This window comes from Porites lutea, chromosome 13 (assembly GCF_958299795.1).
Source record: "Porites lutea chromosome 13, jaPorLute2.1, whole genome shotgun sequence".
In the NCBI taxonomy this organism is placed as follows: domain Eukaryota; kingdom Metazoa; phylum Cnidaria; class Anthozoa; order Scleractinia; family Poritidae; genus Porites; species Porites lutea.
Genome location: NC_133213.1, coordinates 170,001 through 187,249, shown reverse-complemented (window position 1 = coordinate 187,249; position 17,249 = coordinate 170,001). Strand labels below are relative to the sequence as shown.

At 39.1% G+C, this 17,249-nt stretch overlaps 2 protein-coding genes and 1 long non-coding RNA gene across 4 annotated transcripts in view; 2 read left to right on the top strand and 1 right to left on the bottom strand.

Annotated features, from left to right (window-relative positions):
* The first annotated feature begins 1,681 nt into the window (after nt 1–1,681).
* On the top strand, nt 1,682–8,702 carry LOC140922816 (OTU domain-containing protein 5-A-like). The gene is made up of 9 exons (XM_073372842.1): nt 1,682–2,109; nt 2,197–2,290; nt 4,056–4,120; nt 4,507–4,663; nt 4,863–5,008; nt 5,778–5,831; nt 6,201–6,335; nt 6,667–7,036; nt 7,844–8,702. Exons 1-9 carry the CDS (start codon nt 1,762–1,764, stop codon nt 7,969–7,971), a joined length of 1,497 nt encoding a protein of 498 aa, XP_073228943.1. The 5' UTR covers nt 1,682–1,761; the 3' UTR covers nt 7,972–8,702.
* On the bottom strand, nt 8,457–11,904 carry LOC140922817 (serine protease 23-like). 2 transcript variants are annotated; one of them, XM_073372843.1, is made up of 5 exons: nt 11,483–11,904; nt 10,193–10,405; nt 9,732–9,826; nt 9,258–9,554; nt 8,457–9,025 (listed from the first exon to the last, which is right to left on the bottom strand). In XM_073372843.1, exons 1-5 carry the CDS (start codon nt 11,571–11,573, stop codon nt 8,882–8,884), a joined length of 840 nt encoding a protein of 279 aa, XP_073228944.1. In that variant the 5' UTR covers nt 11,574–11,904; the 3' UTR covers nt 8,457–8,881. The 2 variants fall into 2 exon arrangements, with proteins under 2 accessions (XP_073228944.1, XP_073228946.1); XM_073372845.1 differs by having other exon boundaries at nt 10,193–10,402; nt 11,483–11,903.
* A 2,875-nt stretch (nt 11,905–14,779) lies between these two features.
* Nucleotides 14,780–17,249, top strand: part of LOC140923087 (uncharacterized) — a 22,432-nt gene continuing 19,962 nt past the window's right edge. Inside the window, exon 1 of the long non-coding RNA XR_012164125.1 lies at nt 14,780–14,951. This is a non-coding gene — a long non-coding RNA (uncharacterized lncRNA). The remainder of the gene's footprint in view (nt 14,952–17,249) is intronic.

Genomic DNA, 17,249 nt, shown 5'->3' with positions numbered 1-17,249 from the left:
AAACTCTCACTTTCAAAATGAGGCCAAGTGCAAAAACTATCTTGTGAAAATGAGTTTTACTTGCATGAGAATGAAAATCATTACCATATCAAAGACTGAGTTCTTAACCTCGTTTTGATACAGAGGCCCGGAGGACGAAATGGTTTTCGGAATATATAGGAGACTAAAGTGCATCTTGGTAAAGAATGAGGTGTACAAAAACACCCAAGGAAAACTGGTAACAAATTCATGTTCATGCTGGCAGCAGTCGGTCTTGATTGTCTTGTTCAGTTCCACTCTGTAGTTCATAATTTTGCCGGAGACTTTGCAATGTTCAACAATGATGATAAAAATCTTAACAGATAGCTACCCTGTAAACAGATAAGAATAAAAATGTCCATTCACCCGCTTGTTTCCAAGAACTCATCCTGACTAATCACTGAGCGATCATGTTGAAGGGAACGGCCTCCAGTTTCCACTGACTCAAAAGGCAATAATGGATAACTGTTTTGTGAGTAATGACCCACAGGTATAGCATAACCTAGAAACAGAAACATTTTTTGGTTGTAAATGAAAAAGGAAGTTCTAAAATAGCGAGGCATAAATATGGCAATTTCGCCAAAATTGACTGACATTTGGATTTTTTCAGTTCTCTGCGGGAATCAGATAGAATGCAAAAGTTTGAATTGATTTAGAGTTAGAAGTCATTTTCATCTCATTCCTTCATGCGGCCAAAAAGTATCTTGGCTATGTTTTAGTAAAAGTGGAATCACTTCGAGTTACTTTGAGAGCTGAGGTCTTGCGCGCATGAACACAGAGCTACAAGTTTTGAAGGCTACGATTTATCTCTTCGGCATCCTAAAAAAAAGATTAAAAGAAGATGATCTAAGAATGGCTATCTATAGCCTGCGAGCAAGCTCTCCGGGGCGCTCTGCTTTTCTGGTCCCTCTGCCACATGATCCGGCCCTGGAGAGCTTGCTTGCGGGCTAGATAGTCGTTCCTTTACTTAAAAGCTACGTCCATCCGTTACCTCAGTTTTTTTGATGGAAGATTCGTTGAAGCGAAACTTAAAATACAAACTTACCCTTTGCGATAAGCACGATTGTCACGGCGATCAAACTAGGAAACACTTTAGCCATCCTCCTTTACAGCTATACATCGTTGGCACGCGAATAAAAATCGTATCACTTGTGAAAGAAGCTGATCCCCGCAAACTTTTCCTTATATTCTCCGGTACGTCACAATGCTTAATGACCAGCATGTTAAATGGAAATTAAACGTCAGCGCTAGCCAGGCTCAGATAAAAGATGATGTATGTGCTGCAAAAAAATGAAGAAAACATGCTGAAATAATTCTTTTTCGGGCCGGACAAAAACACATTTTTTATATGCTCTAGAAGCGTTGTTATTCGGAAGAGTTTAAAACATTCCAGTGATGAACATAATGGGTTGTACTGTAGTTTAATTGACAACGTTTTTCTTAATAGAAACTGGACACTTGTTTAGTAAATTACGACCAAGGATCCGATTAGAATCTTAAAGTTTCAGTCATGGAAGTCTCTGTGCTTTTTTCCTACAAGAAAAAACGCCCCGCCCAATATTTTTTTAGTCTCCAAATGTACCCACAAACCTCTTGGAGAATTGTCCTTTGCACATTTTTCTGTGCGCATATGTTATTTGGTGACGTCACACCCGCTGATCACAGGAAAAAACACAAAACACTCAATTTTGGGCTGTTGTATGTGGTGTTTTCTAGGATTTTTAGCATTTTAAAATCTCCACAATGACTATTTTACCGAAGAAGAAACATTCTGAGTCCAAGAAGAGTGAAACGACCTCAAATAACGAAAGCAGAACGCGAATACGAGGTAATTCGTCTTGGACTTCGTCGGCGAGCGTAACTGAGAGAGGTCGATCGAGCGAAGAGTATTCGAGTCATGAAGAACAGTATCTTGGAAATAGTTTTGAGAGTAGAGAAGCCACTGATGTAGCTTCTTGTAGTTCCAAAAGGCGACATAGAAGTCCCCCTCATCGCCACAAATACCATGAAAGGCATAGCGAGGAAACAGGTTACAACAGTTCCGATGAACATGACACTCAGACGACTGACCAACCTTTGTCTTCTGAAGAGGTACACTCCTCTCTTTATTTATACGTTTACTTGGGATTTTCGAAAGAACCGATCGCTATGTCTCATTTTCTTTCGTATTTCATTAAGGTGGAGAGGCAGTTTGAGCAAGCATTAAAGGAAAAGAAAGGTTTTATAGTCAAGAAAATGGGCCAAGATGGCGCGTGTTTATTTCGGGCTGTTGGTACGTAAACTCACAGTATATTAATCATCTCACGTCATGCTAAAAAGTTGCACCTTAAAATAATGTTTTTTTTTTTTTTTAAATAAGTACCTTTTCCCTCAATTTGATATTTTCATTTCAAGGGCTGCTAGTATTCAACACATGGTTAAAGCTGGTACCTAGGTCATTTTTGCAGCTGATTCACTATACAAAACCCTATATTTCGACCTCACATTTATTACTGAACGATGCAAACTTATATATTTAATTATTAGAGGAGACAAAGCTCGTTTCAGAATTCTCTTGCAATAAGAAGTATTTTTAGCCGTATTCTCCAAAAACATCTGTAAATCAAGTCAGTCATATCATGTAAATTGATGTACATGTGGCTCTGTCTTTTTGTAGGGCTTTGTCTGCTCTTGGTACCAAAATTTTCGCTCAGTATTAATATATCCATAGTTTTTTGCCATAACATACCAATTGGAAATGTGGGACAACTAGCCAGTGTGGCAATGTACTTTAGGTATTGTACGTGATCATGAGGAAGCGTGAGGTGAATTTCAGTGACTATATTTGCTTGCATCTTGTGTGGAGTAATAAAACACTTTGTTGAACATGTGTTGAAAAACAAAACCTTTTAACTGTAATGTGATAGTGTAGTATAACTTGAAGGATGCATTGAGTCTTGCTGAAAATTTGCCTTTTAAGAGCTTTTGTCTGCAAATCAAAATTGTCCAAAGCTTGTGTATACACTTGTCTAGTTGTATCCCAATGTAACAGAGTTGCAAGGGACAGTGAAAGTCATTGATATAGTGGGGTACATTATATGGAGGTCCTGTATCATTATTACAATAGAGATGTGAAATCTTATTTGTTATACTGAGCTGTTTGTTTGTGTGGCTAATAATAAAATTGTTATGTTGTTGTTTCAATGTAATGAACTGTTTTGCAAGATACTTAATAAATTTTGTTTTTATTCCACATGCACACAAAAATATTAGCTTTGAATTCTTCCGTAGATTTTAAACAACCAGCACAGGCAGAAAGGATAGTGGACTGATTTCTTTTGTTTAAATTTAAAAACAAAGGAAACCTGTAATTTTTAACTTGAGTTGAATCATTGAGTTTTAAACAAAGAGTCACAGGCAAATTTGTATTATTCAAACCATTGCCTTTGACTTTGCTATCTTACATTTTTGTGTATATAAAACAGTACTGTGTATGTACATGTAGTTCTTTGCTACTTAATCCATTAACAAGCCTCACAACAAGCCACAAGTGCAGTGGTAAAAGGTCTGCTACAGGTACCACCCTATTACAGACAGATGACTGTCCAAACACAACCAGAAGTTGTGCAGCATCTACAATGTAACTGTTATAACAAGTACAACCCTATAATATCCTTATCAATGACACACGGAGAATGCTTAACCAGAGAGGAAACAAAAGTTTTCTTATTATAGACCATTAATTTTGTTGTATGTATCAACAATGCTGTTATTGTTCAGTTGTATAGTTTTAGTCAAGGGGTAGACTTATGCACAGATTTCTAATGGTTCCCAAGCTAGTAATTATCACCCTTTTCTGTCATCATGTGTTATTGTGTAGTTAGTGTAGTGCAAATTTGTCCTGTAATGAAGTGAAGTGTACTATGGTTGAGGACAAGAGGTCATGAAATTTCTATGCACCTCTGGTCTAAGGCATGATTTATCATCCCCGTCCCCTCCCCACTCTGCCTCCCTCTCCTGGGTCCACCACTAAACTGACTGAGGTAAATTTGTTTCAGCTGATCAAGTTTATGGTGACCAGGAGATGCACTCTGAGGTCAGAAGACACTGCATGGATTACATGGTATGTGCAGGGCCACTGATGTTTCTATTCATGTTTAAGAAATCTGCAGAGTCTTGATGCAGTATTAACTTTCGAACCCGAACCCTTGCTCATTGCATTTGTACCTTGATTAACCATGACGACCTACATACTGTATGTACCCTTGCACTCAAAATTAATACAGATGTGGTTGTCCATGTACACTGTGGCTGCTACTCTTTGGATGTAACTAAGTTGTTGATTCACTGTATTACACAAATTACATTGGGTAACTACAAGAAACTCTGTGCCAATATACCTCTGAGGAAAAAAATCTTTATCAGTGGGGTTACAAGACAATTAATACTGGACTCTTTCTTGTGCTTGTATTCTGATCTTTGATTATTTTATCATTGTTTAAAATCCAGCTCAAGAATGCTGACTACTTCTCACAGTATGTTACTGAAGATTTTAATGGCTATATCAAGCGTAAACGGGAAATCCATTGTCATGGAAACCATATTGAGATGCAGGCTATGTGTGAGATGTACAACAGGACAATCGAAGTCTATCAGTACAGCACAGGTAAAAGTAACAGCAAGTTAACTATTTTTATGGGCTCATGTGTTTACTGAAACAGCGTAAAAACTTTTCACATAACTTATGACATGCAGGCTGGAAATATTTCAGTCTTCTGGTTGTTTGGAATTGTCATTAAAATTCCTAAGCCTGCTGAAGATCAAATGTGGAGATGCTAATTTATTTTCTGTTGTCTGTTGTACAGAACCAATCAACATCTTCCACAGTTCATACAAGACTGACTATGAACCAATTCGCCTTAGTTATAATGGTATCCACTATAATTCAGTGCTCAATCCCAATAAACCATCTGTTGGTGTAGGACTTGGCCTTTCTGGCTACAAACCATGGGTGAGTAAAGTTGTGCACTCACACATGCTCATTAATTTATTATGCAGTACAGACAAGATGCCATGAACAGAGTGTATCTGTAGTATGCCTAGATTCCAGTTACTTGTTCAAAGAGTAATATCTGGCTGTATTTCTGCTTGTAATCAGAGAGATTTGCAGGGAGCCCAAATTTCTTCAGTGTTGTTCTGCCACTTTGTGCTTGTGTTACACCAGTAATATCCACAGTCATTTTACTGCTGTGGGGACATATTTCAGCAATAACAAATAACTGGTGAGATCATGCTAGCTGTGAAACCCCTTTCTCAGTTCAGATGATTGCGTCATTGGGCGGTGACGTTAAGCCGTTGGCCTTGTCTCCTTCATCCTTGTACTTCAGTTGGAGGGGGACGTAAAAGAACCTGTGACATTGTTCGAAAAGAGTAGGGGACGTAGGCCCCGATGTCATGGTCTTTCTGACTTGTGCCGTCGTCGGTCTGGGTGGGCGAGGTGCGATCAAAACATGGACTGAAGAGTGCAAGAGTGCGCCTTTAAATATTGACGTCCGATCTCACCTCTCTGGTTCCTCTGCAATTCAGCCATTGGCTGCAAGTGAGGAAAGTTGGCACCGTTATTATTATTATTATTATTATTATTATTATTATTATTATTACTTACATTCTATATCTTGAAGAATAAAATAAGCACAGATGGGGGGGTGTGTCTGAGATGCTGATGCTAAAAATTCTGTAGTTTTGATGCAATATGTCTCATTTGGTGTTTCCATTTTTAGGGAACGCTGGTTAATGATGCCTTCAAACAATCAGAGGACTGGCATATTGAACAGGTATTTTTGTTAGTTGCAAAATCAGAGTTCATGTTTACCACCATCCACTCAAGATAAAAGTTGTAACAGAAAAGATAAGTCTTGGGGCCCAACCTGTCATTAGACTCAATGACTGGCTAAAGACCCTCATTGTGAAGCTTAAGCTACATTGTAAGTGGAGAGATATTAAGATCCAACACGACAAATGTTCAAACATAATGTTTCTGTTTTGTCCTACTAAAATGGCAACCCAGACATGTAGGCAATTTTACGAGTTATGTCCTTTCGTTAGAAGAAAGTTATTGACAGCCCTCTCTCACCCATCCAAAGTTAAAACAACATCTTTCTTATTAGATTTACATATGTACATAACATGTTAACTGCTTGCAGCAAATGTTGGCTGATAAACTTCGTTGTACGGACTGGGAGGCCACAAATGAAGCCATGGAGGAAGCAGTTGCTCGTGAATCTTATTTGGAATGGCTTAGGGAACGTGAGAAGAGGGCCAGAGGAGCCAAAACTCTGGTAAGCCTATCATGAAAATAAAAAAGCTAAAAAGGAACAAATTTTGACTTTTTGTACCAACTGCTTGTAAGAAAAGAAATATGCCACACTGACAAGCTTAAACTTTTGGGAGGGTAATTGCATTGTAAACATCTATGTACGCTCAATTTTCCAAGTAAAACCAATGAATTTTAGTATTGAGTGTGGTTGAATTTTTGATTTATTATCAACATCCTTATATTCACATATGGCACCTTTTTACCTCAGAGACTACTAAGTAGAGAAATTTGCTGTATGGAGTTTATACACACTGTATAATGTTGGGTGAAAGTTTATGTGATTTGTGTTCTAGCCTCGCTCCAGTCCCACTGCTACCAGTAGTACATCAACCTGTACAGAATCCAAGCGACCCAACTCCCCACACCACCGGGAACGGGATCGAGATGTACCCGAGAGTGCCCCTCCTAGTAAGTCACCTCGTCATTCACCCAGCTCTCCTCGTCATGAAACTTTTGCAAGTTCCACTTCATCAGAAGCCAAGTCATGTCCCTCTGCCAGTCAGGCGACCACAACTTGTACTGTTAGCTCCATGAAGGATACTGATTATAATTCCAAGCCAGGGTGTTCAACAGAGTCATCTAACCCTCCCTCTCCCCCTGGGGCTGCAGGAGGTGCTACTGCTGAACCTAACTATTTGGATTATCTACCTCCAACTGGATATGGTAAGAACTTGGGTCCCTAGAAAATAATATTATTATGCATGCTATGCCATTAGGTTGAACAGTCTGGCTAACCTGTTAGTGATGCATTCCACTTCCTAATTTACGACACTACAGTTTCATTTGCAACTAAATGCTTTCATTCTTCAGTGATAACACAATGTTTATGCTAGTGTTTGAGATTATAGGTCAGAACACACTAGGGGACAAGAGACAACAACACATCACAGGGCCGACAGTTTGCAGCAACAAATTGCTTTGTGTGTACTGGAGAATCTTGTCACCTCAACAAACCACCTAACTTCAAACTGATTTGATTTTGTACAACTTGTTGTGGTGACAAAATTCTGTGCTCACCGAGACAAATTCCCACATAAATTATACAATTTACAGAAACTGATTTGTTGCTGTAATGGGTCGCTGCAACTTGTTACTGTAACAAACAAATTACCACAGCGGTCCCTTGGCACTTTGTAAATTGAGGTTCCACTTAGTGTGGAAGTTTGTGCTGATTTAGGCCGTAGGGCCTCCTCCTACTACTTTCTGTAAACCATTGAAAATATTCCCTTAATCTCTGTAGAAAAAAAAACTTTCAATATATTTCTCGTTCTTTTAAGCTTGCCCCTTCAAGGGTGCTAGTTTTGGACTTTGCCAATAGACACCGAGACGAATATGTAAGTAGCGAACTCGAACGTAGCGAATTTGAGAAGTAGCAAAACTGTTGTAAAGTTGCAAAGCTTTTCTTCTCCTCGATCAACAGTGGTTTAGCTTCTTTCCATAATAACATGGCTGAACTTTTTCTCTTCTTAGGCTTCTCAGAATGGGAGGATGAGAGTATTTTAGCAGCTGTCTTAGCAGAATCTCAAAAAGAATATCTTGAAAAACTTAAGAAAGGCGCTGTGAAAGAAAAGTGTAGCGATGAAGATTCAAAATCCTAGCAGTTTTAACACCCAAAGATACATTATTGCGAGTATCAAATTGTAGAATCATGTTATAAAATTATACATATAATTATTGGTTTTCGGTTTGTAAGGGTTACATAGGATTTTCAATGTAGCAAAGTTTCTCAATTCAAGCTGATAAGTGCTTGTTTTATGGTAATTATAGAATTCTCTATTTCAGTTAATGTGAATTAAATTCTTGTACTGTATCCTTTATTCACGTTTATTTTTACGTTTTTTTGGTGTTAGAATGATTTTTGATTTACTAGTCGTAACCTATTTTATTATATTTTGGGGCATCTTGTATGACCATTCATCCCAAACATGGTTCACAGCACTTGAGAGTTGGCCTGAGTAGATTGCTGGTTCTTAATGAAGCAGTCTTTTAGAAATCGCTCACTTTTTTGTCATGATGCGTTACATTCCCTGCAGACTAACTTTACACTAATCCCCGTTTAGACTTTTCAAAATTTAGGTCAAAGTAATGTGTGATTAGTTGTTTATTGTTTAATCCGCTGCATTTGAATTTGAAACGTTATTTAACACAAGTGGCTTTTCCTTTTTGGGAAAAGTACCACAGTAATCGACGTAAGAGACATACGAGTTTCTTGGACATTTGTTAAAAAGGCATTTCTTCATATGTTGTCATGTGATGTGTATATAAAGTAGCGTATATTGCTACAAAGAATAACTAAGAATGACAATAAAACAAGATTACTTGAACTTAACATGTTTTGAGCCATAGTTTCCCTCGTTATCACGGTTATGTATTGCAATGACGCATCCTGGGCTGAAAACCCTCAGGGAATTTTGAAAGGCGGTGATTTCTCTCCCATCCGCCCCAGTCCGCCCCTGGTCCAATTGTCTCGAGCAGTGTTGGTTGATAACACGATTGTATGAAATGTTATCAGCGATTGTTGCACAAACTATAGCGACTCTTTGAAGTCCAGGAGCACAGGATCCTAAGAAAATCTTCCGTGAGCCACAACGTTACCGATAGCTGTTTCCCAGTCAATTGCTTGCTGTACTTGGTGTTCTGTATTCCAACAAGCTATAAGCAAAAGGGAGAAAAGCAAGACAATATTACTTTTGACACTGAAAAAAAAAAAAAATTTGCATTGCGAACAGGCTTCCAAGTGGAGCGGGGTGAAAAGCCGAGCATGGCCTGGGGGAGGAAAAAAGGCCTTTTTCTCCCCCAGGCCACGCCTGGGTCGTTTCGCTCGCCGAATTTCTTTTTCGCCCCGCCAGTTCCCCGCCAGGCTATCACACCAGTGGATGCTTACCACTCGATCCCAATCGTTTATCTTCAAGTCGTAGACTTGCATATAAACCCCCGCACCGGAGGCGCCATTCTCTGTGGAACATTCCTGATAAACCACCCCGTAGGCTTCTCCCTGCACCTGACACACTCGATACATAAGATGCTTTGGCTTGTCGATGTCATCAAATGCTGAAAAATAAACGTAACTTTTCGCTTCCACAGCAACGGAAGAATTTACAGTGGCGGGAGACAAGAAAGGACGGTTATGCTTCTTAGTTAGGACCAAAAGGGCAAAGTCATCTTTTATGGACGGTCTCAACTGCAAGAAAAAAAAAACAGAAAATATTGAGAAGAGATCCTGTTTACAGAGAAACGCCTTTTTATTTACACTCTTGTCTAACAATGCAAAAACTGTCAAAGCTTATTATATTCTGTTTGTAGAGTTCCAATGTCAGTTATAAAAGGAGAGAAGCTTTATATCATGTAGTAAGTGTACCGCTTTAGTCCATCCTTTGGAAACAAATATTCGTTTGACAGAAATCCAGATGAAATCGTCAGATGATGTTAAAAAGCCAACTTGAATTCGCTTATCTGAAATGCAAAAGAAATCTGTTAACAAAGCCAGCTGTTGGGGAAAAACCGGAGGGAGTCTGGAAACAAGAAGGAGAACATCCAAAGTCGAGAACCTGTTATTATCTTTTGGAAAAGGTCTAAAATAATTTAGTGACTGGCAATTGATAACCACAACAAGCAACGTCAGATTCACATATCCCTGTCGCAGTAAGAAAGGTAGGCGGGAAGTCTCTGCCCTTGAACAATATAGTCAGATTGACAACCTCCTTCAAAGACTTCATTAGCTGGTTTTAAAACAGCGGGAATAGTACAAGTACTCTATCATTATACTGCTCGAAGAAAGCTCTCCTCTAGTAAGAGCAGAGAATTTATGCAAGTATTTACCTACAGTTCGCCTTGATCCTCTGTTCGTTGTCACGCAATGTGCAGCAGTGATCACGTGACGCTCAGTGACAGCCACGCCTGTGCACCTGGTACTTAGTTTAACCGCGGCTGAGAATGGAAACTTTTCCGCGGCTATTTTGCTGGGAATGTGAAAACGTTTGCTGTATGTAGAAACATCTCGTCTGACCTTACATGGGCTTCGTGCATCGGCTGCTGAAACAAAATGAGCGCAACAGTGGTTAAAAAAAAACGGTGTTAGAGGATAGGATTTGGTCATGGCTCCCAAGAAAATCATAAGCTAACAAAAGTATGAAGTATTTTAACGTGCATTAAACTTATCATCATGGTGAGGCCAAGACGTAAAAGTATAAGATGTACTTTTTCCGGGACTTTCTTCATGTTTTCCGTCGCGTAGTTTCGTTGCCAAATTAATTGCTATTGAATCACATTTCCTTGTTCAAACGTTGCTTATCTCAGGTCATGTTTTCTTTTTAGAAATTTTATATCAAGTAACTTAAGAACATGTTTAGCCTCAAAACATTTATGAAAAATGGCGGTATGTGGGTCCAGACTCAGTCCTCAAATTTACCGGCTCGTTCTCTTTACTTCTGAGAATTAAAGATGAGTAAATTGAGCTCAAACTTCGGCTGGTACTGAGACCTTTTGTACCTTTTCAAACTATAAATGGGCATATGATAAAACATGGACTGGATTGGGTTGGTAAAACATGGATTGGATTAATAGAACATGCCATCCTTCAGATTTCCTGTACTAAATGGATGTACCAAATGTGTGAAAGTCTTATTTCGACTTATTGAATTTTTGCAGAGAATCTGTTAGGGAGGCGAGAGAAAATCATTTCTTGGTAGAACTAGGAATCCTCGACTAAAACGCGATCTTGATTTTGAGAAACGTCAAATAGAATGTCAGAAATTGGACCTTTTCCATACAAACAAACACCATTATCACCAGACTCCAGTAAACGTGAGCCATACCTCAGCTTAGACCAAAATCGATTCCCACCCTTGACCTATTCGGAATACCGAGAGATAGACCCCACTTTTTATTTCTGTACCACTGAAGATCGAAACGCAAACAGCAGTCAGTGAATAATAAAGAAATGTTCAACAGCTCAGTGATTGACCTCTATGCATTTAAAGAGTTTACTTAAAGATCTTATTTAGTTTATTTATTCGTTCTGTCTGTCAAATGTCTGAGCTCTGCCATCCCCAGAAAACCTAGGAACAGAGAATGAACAAGTTCCAAGTCTAGATTACACAGATTCCTTACCTATCAATTCATCAGCTTGAACTTGAATGATTCCACTTATTCTGGTCGCAAAAATATACATACTTAGTACGCTCAAACTTGCGGCCATCATTTATGACAAAAGTGTGGTTTGATCTTTGTTCGATCGGTTTAACTTTTTCTTTGCGTCGAAGATTAGTTAAAGAGCGATGCGTGAGATAAATTCCCTGCAATCAAATAGAAGTTCTTGGACGATCCCCGCGTGAAAGGTCTGGTTTTCTCAAACCACGAACAAGCGCTTTATGTAATTTGAATAGAAATCGTATCTTTTTTGTGGTAGGATATATGCGAATTAGGTGTCATCACAGGCTCGTTTAATCGTTTCCGACGGATGCCGACAGTCAAACTCCCAGGGAGCTGAGAGTGTTTAAGTAAAATGCGTTTTTTCTCGGAGAGTAACAAGGGACTATGATTGCTTGCTATAAGCTAAATAGTGGACAAAACAGAACTATCTAAATTGAAATTTAATTCATCCGTTATTTAAATTTGTAAAATACGAACTCATATTTCCTGGGTGAAATCTTCTTACCCTCTCCTTCCCCTTGAATAGTTGTCGCATTGCTGACACGCGATAGTTTTGGCGCATATTACATTAAAAACTACAAAAAGAAAAGTACTAAATAAGATTAAAACACTCATATCATCCCTCCTCAGTTAGTTGATATACCCCCTTCTATTTCGAGTCTTCAATTGAGAATTTCCCCTCTGATGTTTTTGCCGCCCTTATTTATGGCTGTTTCGTATCCTTGATATCTCAGCCTCATCAAGCTTTCGAAGCTAAGATTTCTGTTAACGATTTAATTGTATTTTTTGAAATACTCAACTAAATTTATTACTGAGACAATCAGGCCATTGGTCACTTCGGTTCGCCGAAGAGTACGTACACGCAAAGGTAAAAGACACATCATGAGCGAAAGAGTACTGTTCATTTGTGCCCTCCTCTCTTAAATACAGGTCAATACAATATGAAGAGTTAAAATTTTTAAGTCTTTAGACACACTGTAATGGTTAATCTACAATGGGATTGTTGTTGCATTTGCGATCTGTGTACCGACAGGTTGATGGGCTCCTGGTACCGATAATTGCAAATTCTCCTCACATTTTCTCGCAATAGCTGAGGTTGATTTCTGCTGCATACATGCTTGAGATAAACAAACATGCACAAAGGATGTAACTTTAAGTAAGCACGACCAATCATAAGTGATGTGATGTTGGTATTTTATCAATTTTCGACATGGTATTTGGGTGTTTGCCACCAATTTTTCTTATGATATTGCTGTATTGGATACCCCCCGCCCCCCCCCCCCCCCCCCCCCCACCCCAATGTCCCACTCTTCAAACTCTGTTTTCATATTGCTATGATGTTAAAAAAACTATATAGCAGAGTTTTAGATATATATATTTTTTTGGTATCCCACCACTCCCATGATGGTGGCGCCATCCTGATGCTTAAGCCTTGGTAGCAAACTTATGCCCCGCTAAAAGAAAGGCCTTACATTCCTGCCAGTAGAAATGGCGACTATCACTTTAATATCATAACCATCATTATCATCATCATCAGTAAAAAAATAATAGAAAGTCACAGCACTGAAAGTTGTATGAAGAGCAGCGATTGAGAGCAGAAGAGCATTAATCGCCAAAAAACGTGGTTTGCCAGCATTTTTCTTGTTGACGTGCTTAGCGACCATTTAATAATTTTGAGAAAGTGCACCCCGGGGTGGTGGGGTTGTAAGATTGCATGTAAACGAGGATTAGTTCTTCACCCCACTTAAGCGGGTTACCTCACCTTCCTGGAGTCCCCCACCTCCATGTGAACAGGCCCTTAGTGATTTGCTGAGTGGGGAGAATTACTGAAAGAATATCAATGCAAGTTCATCCCCAACTCCCCGTCCATTTGTACCCCAGAATACAGTTATAGTGGAACCCCGCCATACAACTGGTAGCTCCTTCTTTTGATAACTTCTGGTTTATTGCCTTATTTTACATCTTCGTTGATCCAACCACCCTGTTATCGCATTCGAAGGCAATTGGGAGTTTAAACAGCGACTTTTTGAGCGACGCTCCTCAACCAGAAGTAAACCTTTTTCTTGTCGATATTCCTTCGCAACACCAAATTTGTATTGGTAAGTGTTTTTTCACTTAGAGAGACGATTTGCCCCAAAATTTGTTCAAAATCACGGCTGAAGAGTGCAAAACGTCCTTTCCGGTTGACGTGCGTCGTTCTTAAAGACCTAATCAGCAAAAACAATAATGTAGCCATATTAAATTCTACAAGCAGAATACTGCAATGCTGATCGTCCCCGGGTGATCGTCGTACGACCAGCATTGCAGTTTTCTGCTTGCAGAATTTAATGTCTACGTTACATTTACATGGTGTTGAATTACATGGTATGAAAATAAAAGATGTGATTAAGTGGACACTCTTCGGATAAATTCTGGGTAAGATGCCTAACTAACAACATCAGATGATAACGCGTTTCACGAAGGGATTGATCTCACATAGAAAGAGTGTTTGTAAGCGTCGACTGAAGAGGATGGTAGCCTGATCTTAAAGTCGTGACTCGCCCTTGTACGGCCATACGCAGGCACGGAGGTAAGGTCGTAGGGAAGGGAGATGTTGCCTTGACCTCTATGAATCTTATGAAACATGCCGAGATTGCATATCCTGCGCCTTGACCGCAGTACCCTGCGAGCAGAGGCCCTTCGATCTTCCTAGATAAGTCGGGAAGAGGAAGATCGAAGGGCCTCTGCTGGTAGGGTATGACTACAGCGTAGGCCAGTTCAAATCAGTAAGCATAGATGAAACGCTACTATTTTAATCGCTGTTAACAAAACGTGCTGCGCGGTGTTGAACAGATTCGACACAGTCAATCCCTTTATTTGTATGCGGAGACCAAGCAACCGTGGCGTATTCAACAATCGGACCCACTAAGGATAGGTATGCGCGTGCCTTAACCGATCGATCGCACGAGGAGAGATTCCTTTCAGAAGGATCCTCAAAACTCTCATAGCCTTCTTTGTAGCTTTTTACTCCGTTGAAGTACTCGTCACTGTAAGAAGTAATAATTATATTTACTATTTATCTAACCCATAACTCGCGAAATTTCATGAACAAGTAATAAGCATGAAAATGTTTATTTTCCGGACTCTATTGAGCGCGTTTTACGAGTCCTCGAGAAACGTGAAACGAGCACCTCGAAAGCCCGCGCGCGAGAGGCACGCGCCAATCGAGAGACTGGGTCCTAAACGAAACCAATATGGCGACGGATTATCGATAGAACACGTGTGTAGTAAATTGGATCAAAAGTAAGATAATTACTCTTCTGGAACTTGGATTTTAGCTTCAGCAGTTCTTTTACCTACTCGTCAACACTTGGCTTTATTCATGATCTAAAAATTCTCGAACTTGGCATGGCAGAAGTCGTGAAAAATCTGGCACGGGTGTTGTGAGGTAAGCTTACATGTATGTGTAGTTATATTGTAGCTAACCTGCGATCAGGCGGTCCTTCTTCCCTTTTGTAACCAAAAAAGCCTGATGGCAGGTTATATTGTGGCTTAAGGTAAGCCTAAGCTTAAATTTAATACTATTTCGCAGAAAATGATGGTCTCATAAGCAAGTAATATTGGTGATGGTAATTGAAGGATTAAGCTTATGACCTAAATCATCAAGTAAATCTAGGAGATCTGATACAAATTAAGGTGAAACATAACATTTTGCAGGTACAGTCACAGGTCACAGGTCACAAGTACAGGTCATTGTTTTGTTGATAAATAAATAACTGAAATAAGCTAAAACTCTATTTCGGATTTTGATTCCTCCCAGATGCGCCAGCAGCGCACCATGGGTAAGTAAATCTACCCATCCAAGAAGATTTGGTAATCACAAGACTGTACCGTTTTCTAAGTTCTGAGTGTATTTGCAAGGAATCTGTTTGTTTGTTACCTATTTTGTACAGAAAGTCTTTTGTGCCGATTTTTCTGTGAAGGAATTTAAATTGGAACCCTCTAAGCTTTGACTCTCTTGTACACAGAGATGAATAGGCAGTACGTATTTTCCCAGTTTACTACTCTCTTCCAAGCACTTTCCCTGACTTATTGATGGTATAGAAGCTTTTTTGTTAATTAGACATTCATAAATTTTCTTGGAAACTTTGGTGTGAGACAGAAGGGTATCAACTGGATCCTTTAGAGTTGGGTCATGATAGGCTGTAGCATGTCCTTTCTTGTAATGTGCTACAGTAGATATCATATTCGAGATAGTTGGTTTTGATGCTATATTTATCTATGAAGGCGTTATAGCTTAGAAAATTCCGGTCGTTATCTAACAGATCTCTCATCTCCTTTATCCCCGCGCTCAACCATGATCTGTAGAAGAATGGACGATTTTCAATTCTAATGTGAGAGTTGTACCATATGCATGTGGAGGCAAAATCAAGGTTATCGTCTTTGTAATTAAATTTTGTCCAGTAGTGTATGATTTCTTTTAAGAAAGGGTCCTTGAGGTTAAACAGTGTAGAATCTTGCTGTTTCAAATTGCTTCGGAACAATAGTTTTCCTCCGTACTTTCCTTAGTAATGTTCAAAAAAAAGTTTCCACTTCCCTTTATTCTCTTCATTTCGATACCCTTGGATCCATTTCATTTTCAAGGATTCATTAAAGCTTTGAATATCTAACATCTTAAGTCCTCCTTTCGCGTAATTATTTATCATTGTCATCCTTTTGATTTTATCGCCCTTACCGTCCCAAAGGAAATCGCACAATATGGAGTTGAATGTCTCGAGTATGTCAGGAGGTGTTGGAAGAGATGACAATATGTAGACGATTTGTGATACAGCTAGAGTTTTTATGATTGTAATTTTACCCAAGAGGGTCAGTCTTCTAGCCGACCAATTGTCTAAGATACTCCTTATTTTCTCAATTTTCTCAATAAAGTTAGAATTAAGAGACCTATCTTCCAACGTCGAAAACCACATTCCCAAGGTGAAGACCTTCTCGTTTGCCCAAGTTATTGGTTTACTTGAAGGGAAAGTGAGATTAGAACTTTTAGAGGTGCCAATCCAGAGGGCTTCAGTTTTTTCATAGTTGATCTTCAAACCCGACATAGAAACAAAAGCATCAAGTAAGTGCAGAGACCTCAAAAAAGGAGGACTTGAAGCCATCCAAAATCATAGTTGTGTCACCTGCATATTGGGATAACTTACACTCAGTATGAAAAATCTTTATTTCACGGATCTCATTATCTTTCCTTACTGTATTACCTAGTATTTCAGCACATAAAATAAATAAATATGAGGACAGCGGGCATCCCTATCTCACACCGCGACCTAAGTTGAAAAAGTCCGAAGACCATCCGTTGTTCAGAACACAGCTGCTGATATCGGTGTAAAATACTTTTACCCAGGTAACCCGAGAGGTTCCAAAAATAAATTATATAGTACTTCAGAGTTTTTTCTATAAAGGGCCATTCAATACTATTGAAGGCTTTTTTGAAGTCAACAAACAGTAGTAGACCGGGTATTTTTTCTGTACTTGTGTAATTAATAATACTATCAATTAATAATACATGTAAGTCTGATGTTTTCTCTGATGAATCGGCCTTTTAGAAAACCAGTTTGATCATTGTTATTATCTTTGGTAGGACCTTTCGTATTCTACTTGCAATGGATTTGGTAGCTATTTTGTAATCGCAATTAAGCAGGGTGATAGGCCTCCAGTTGTTGAACAGGTTGGTCGGTTTGTTCTTTTATGG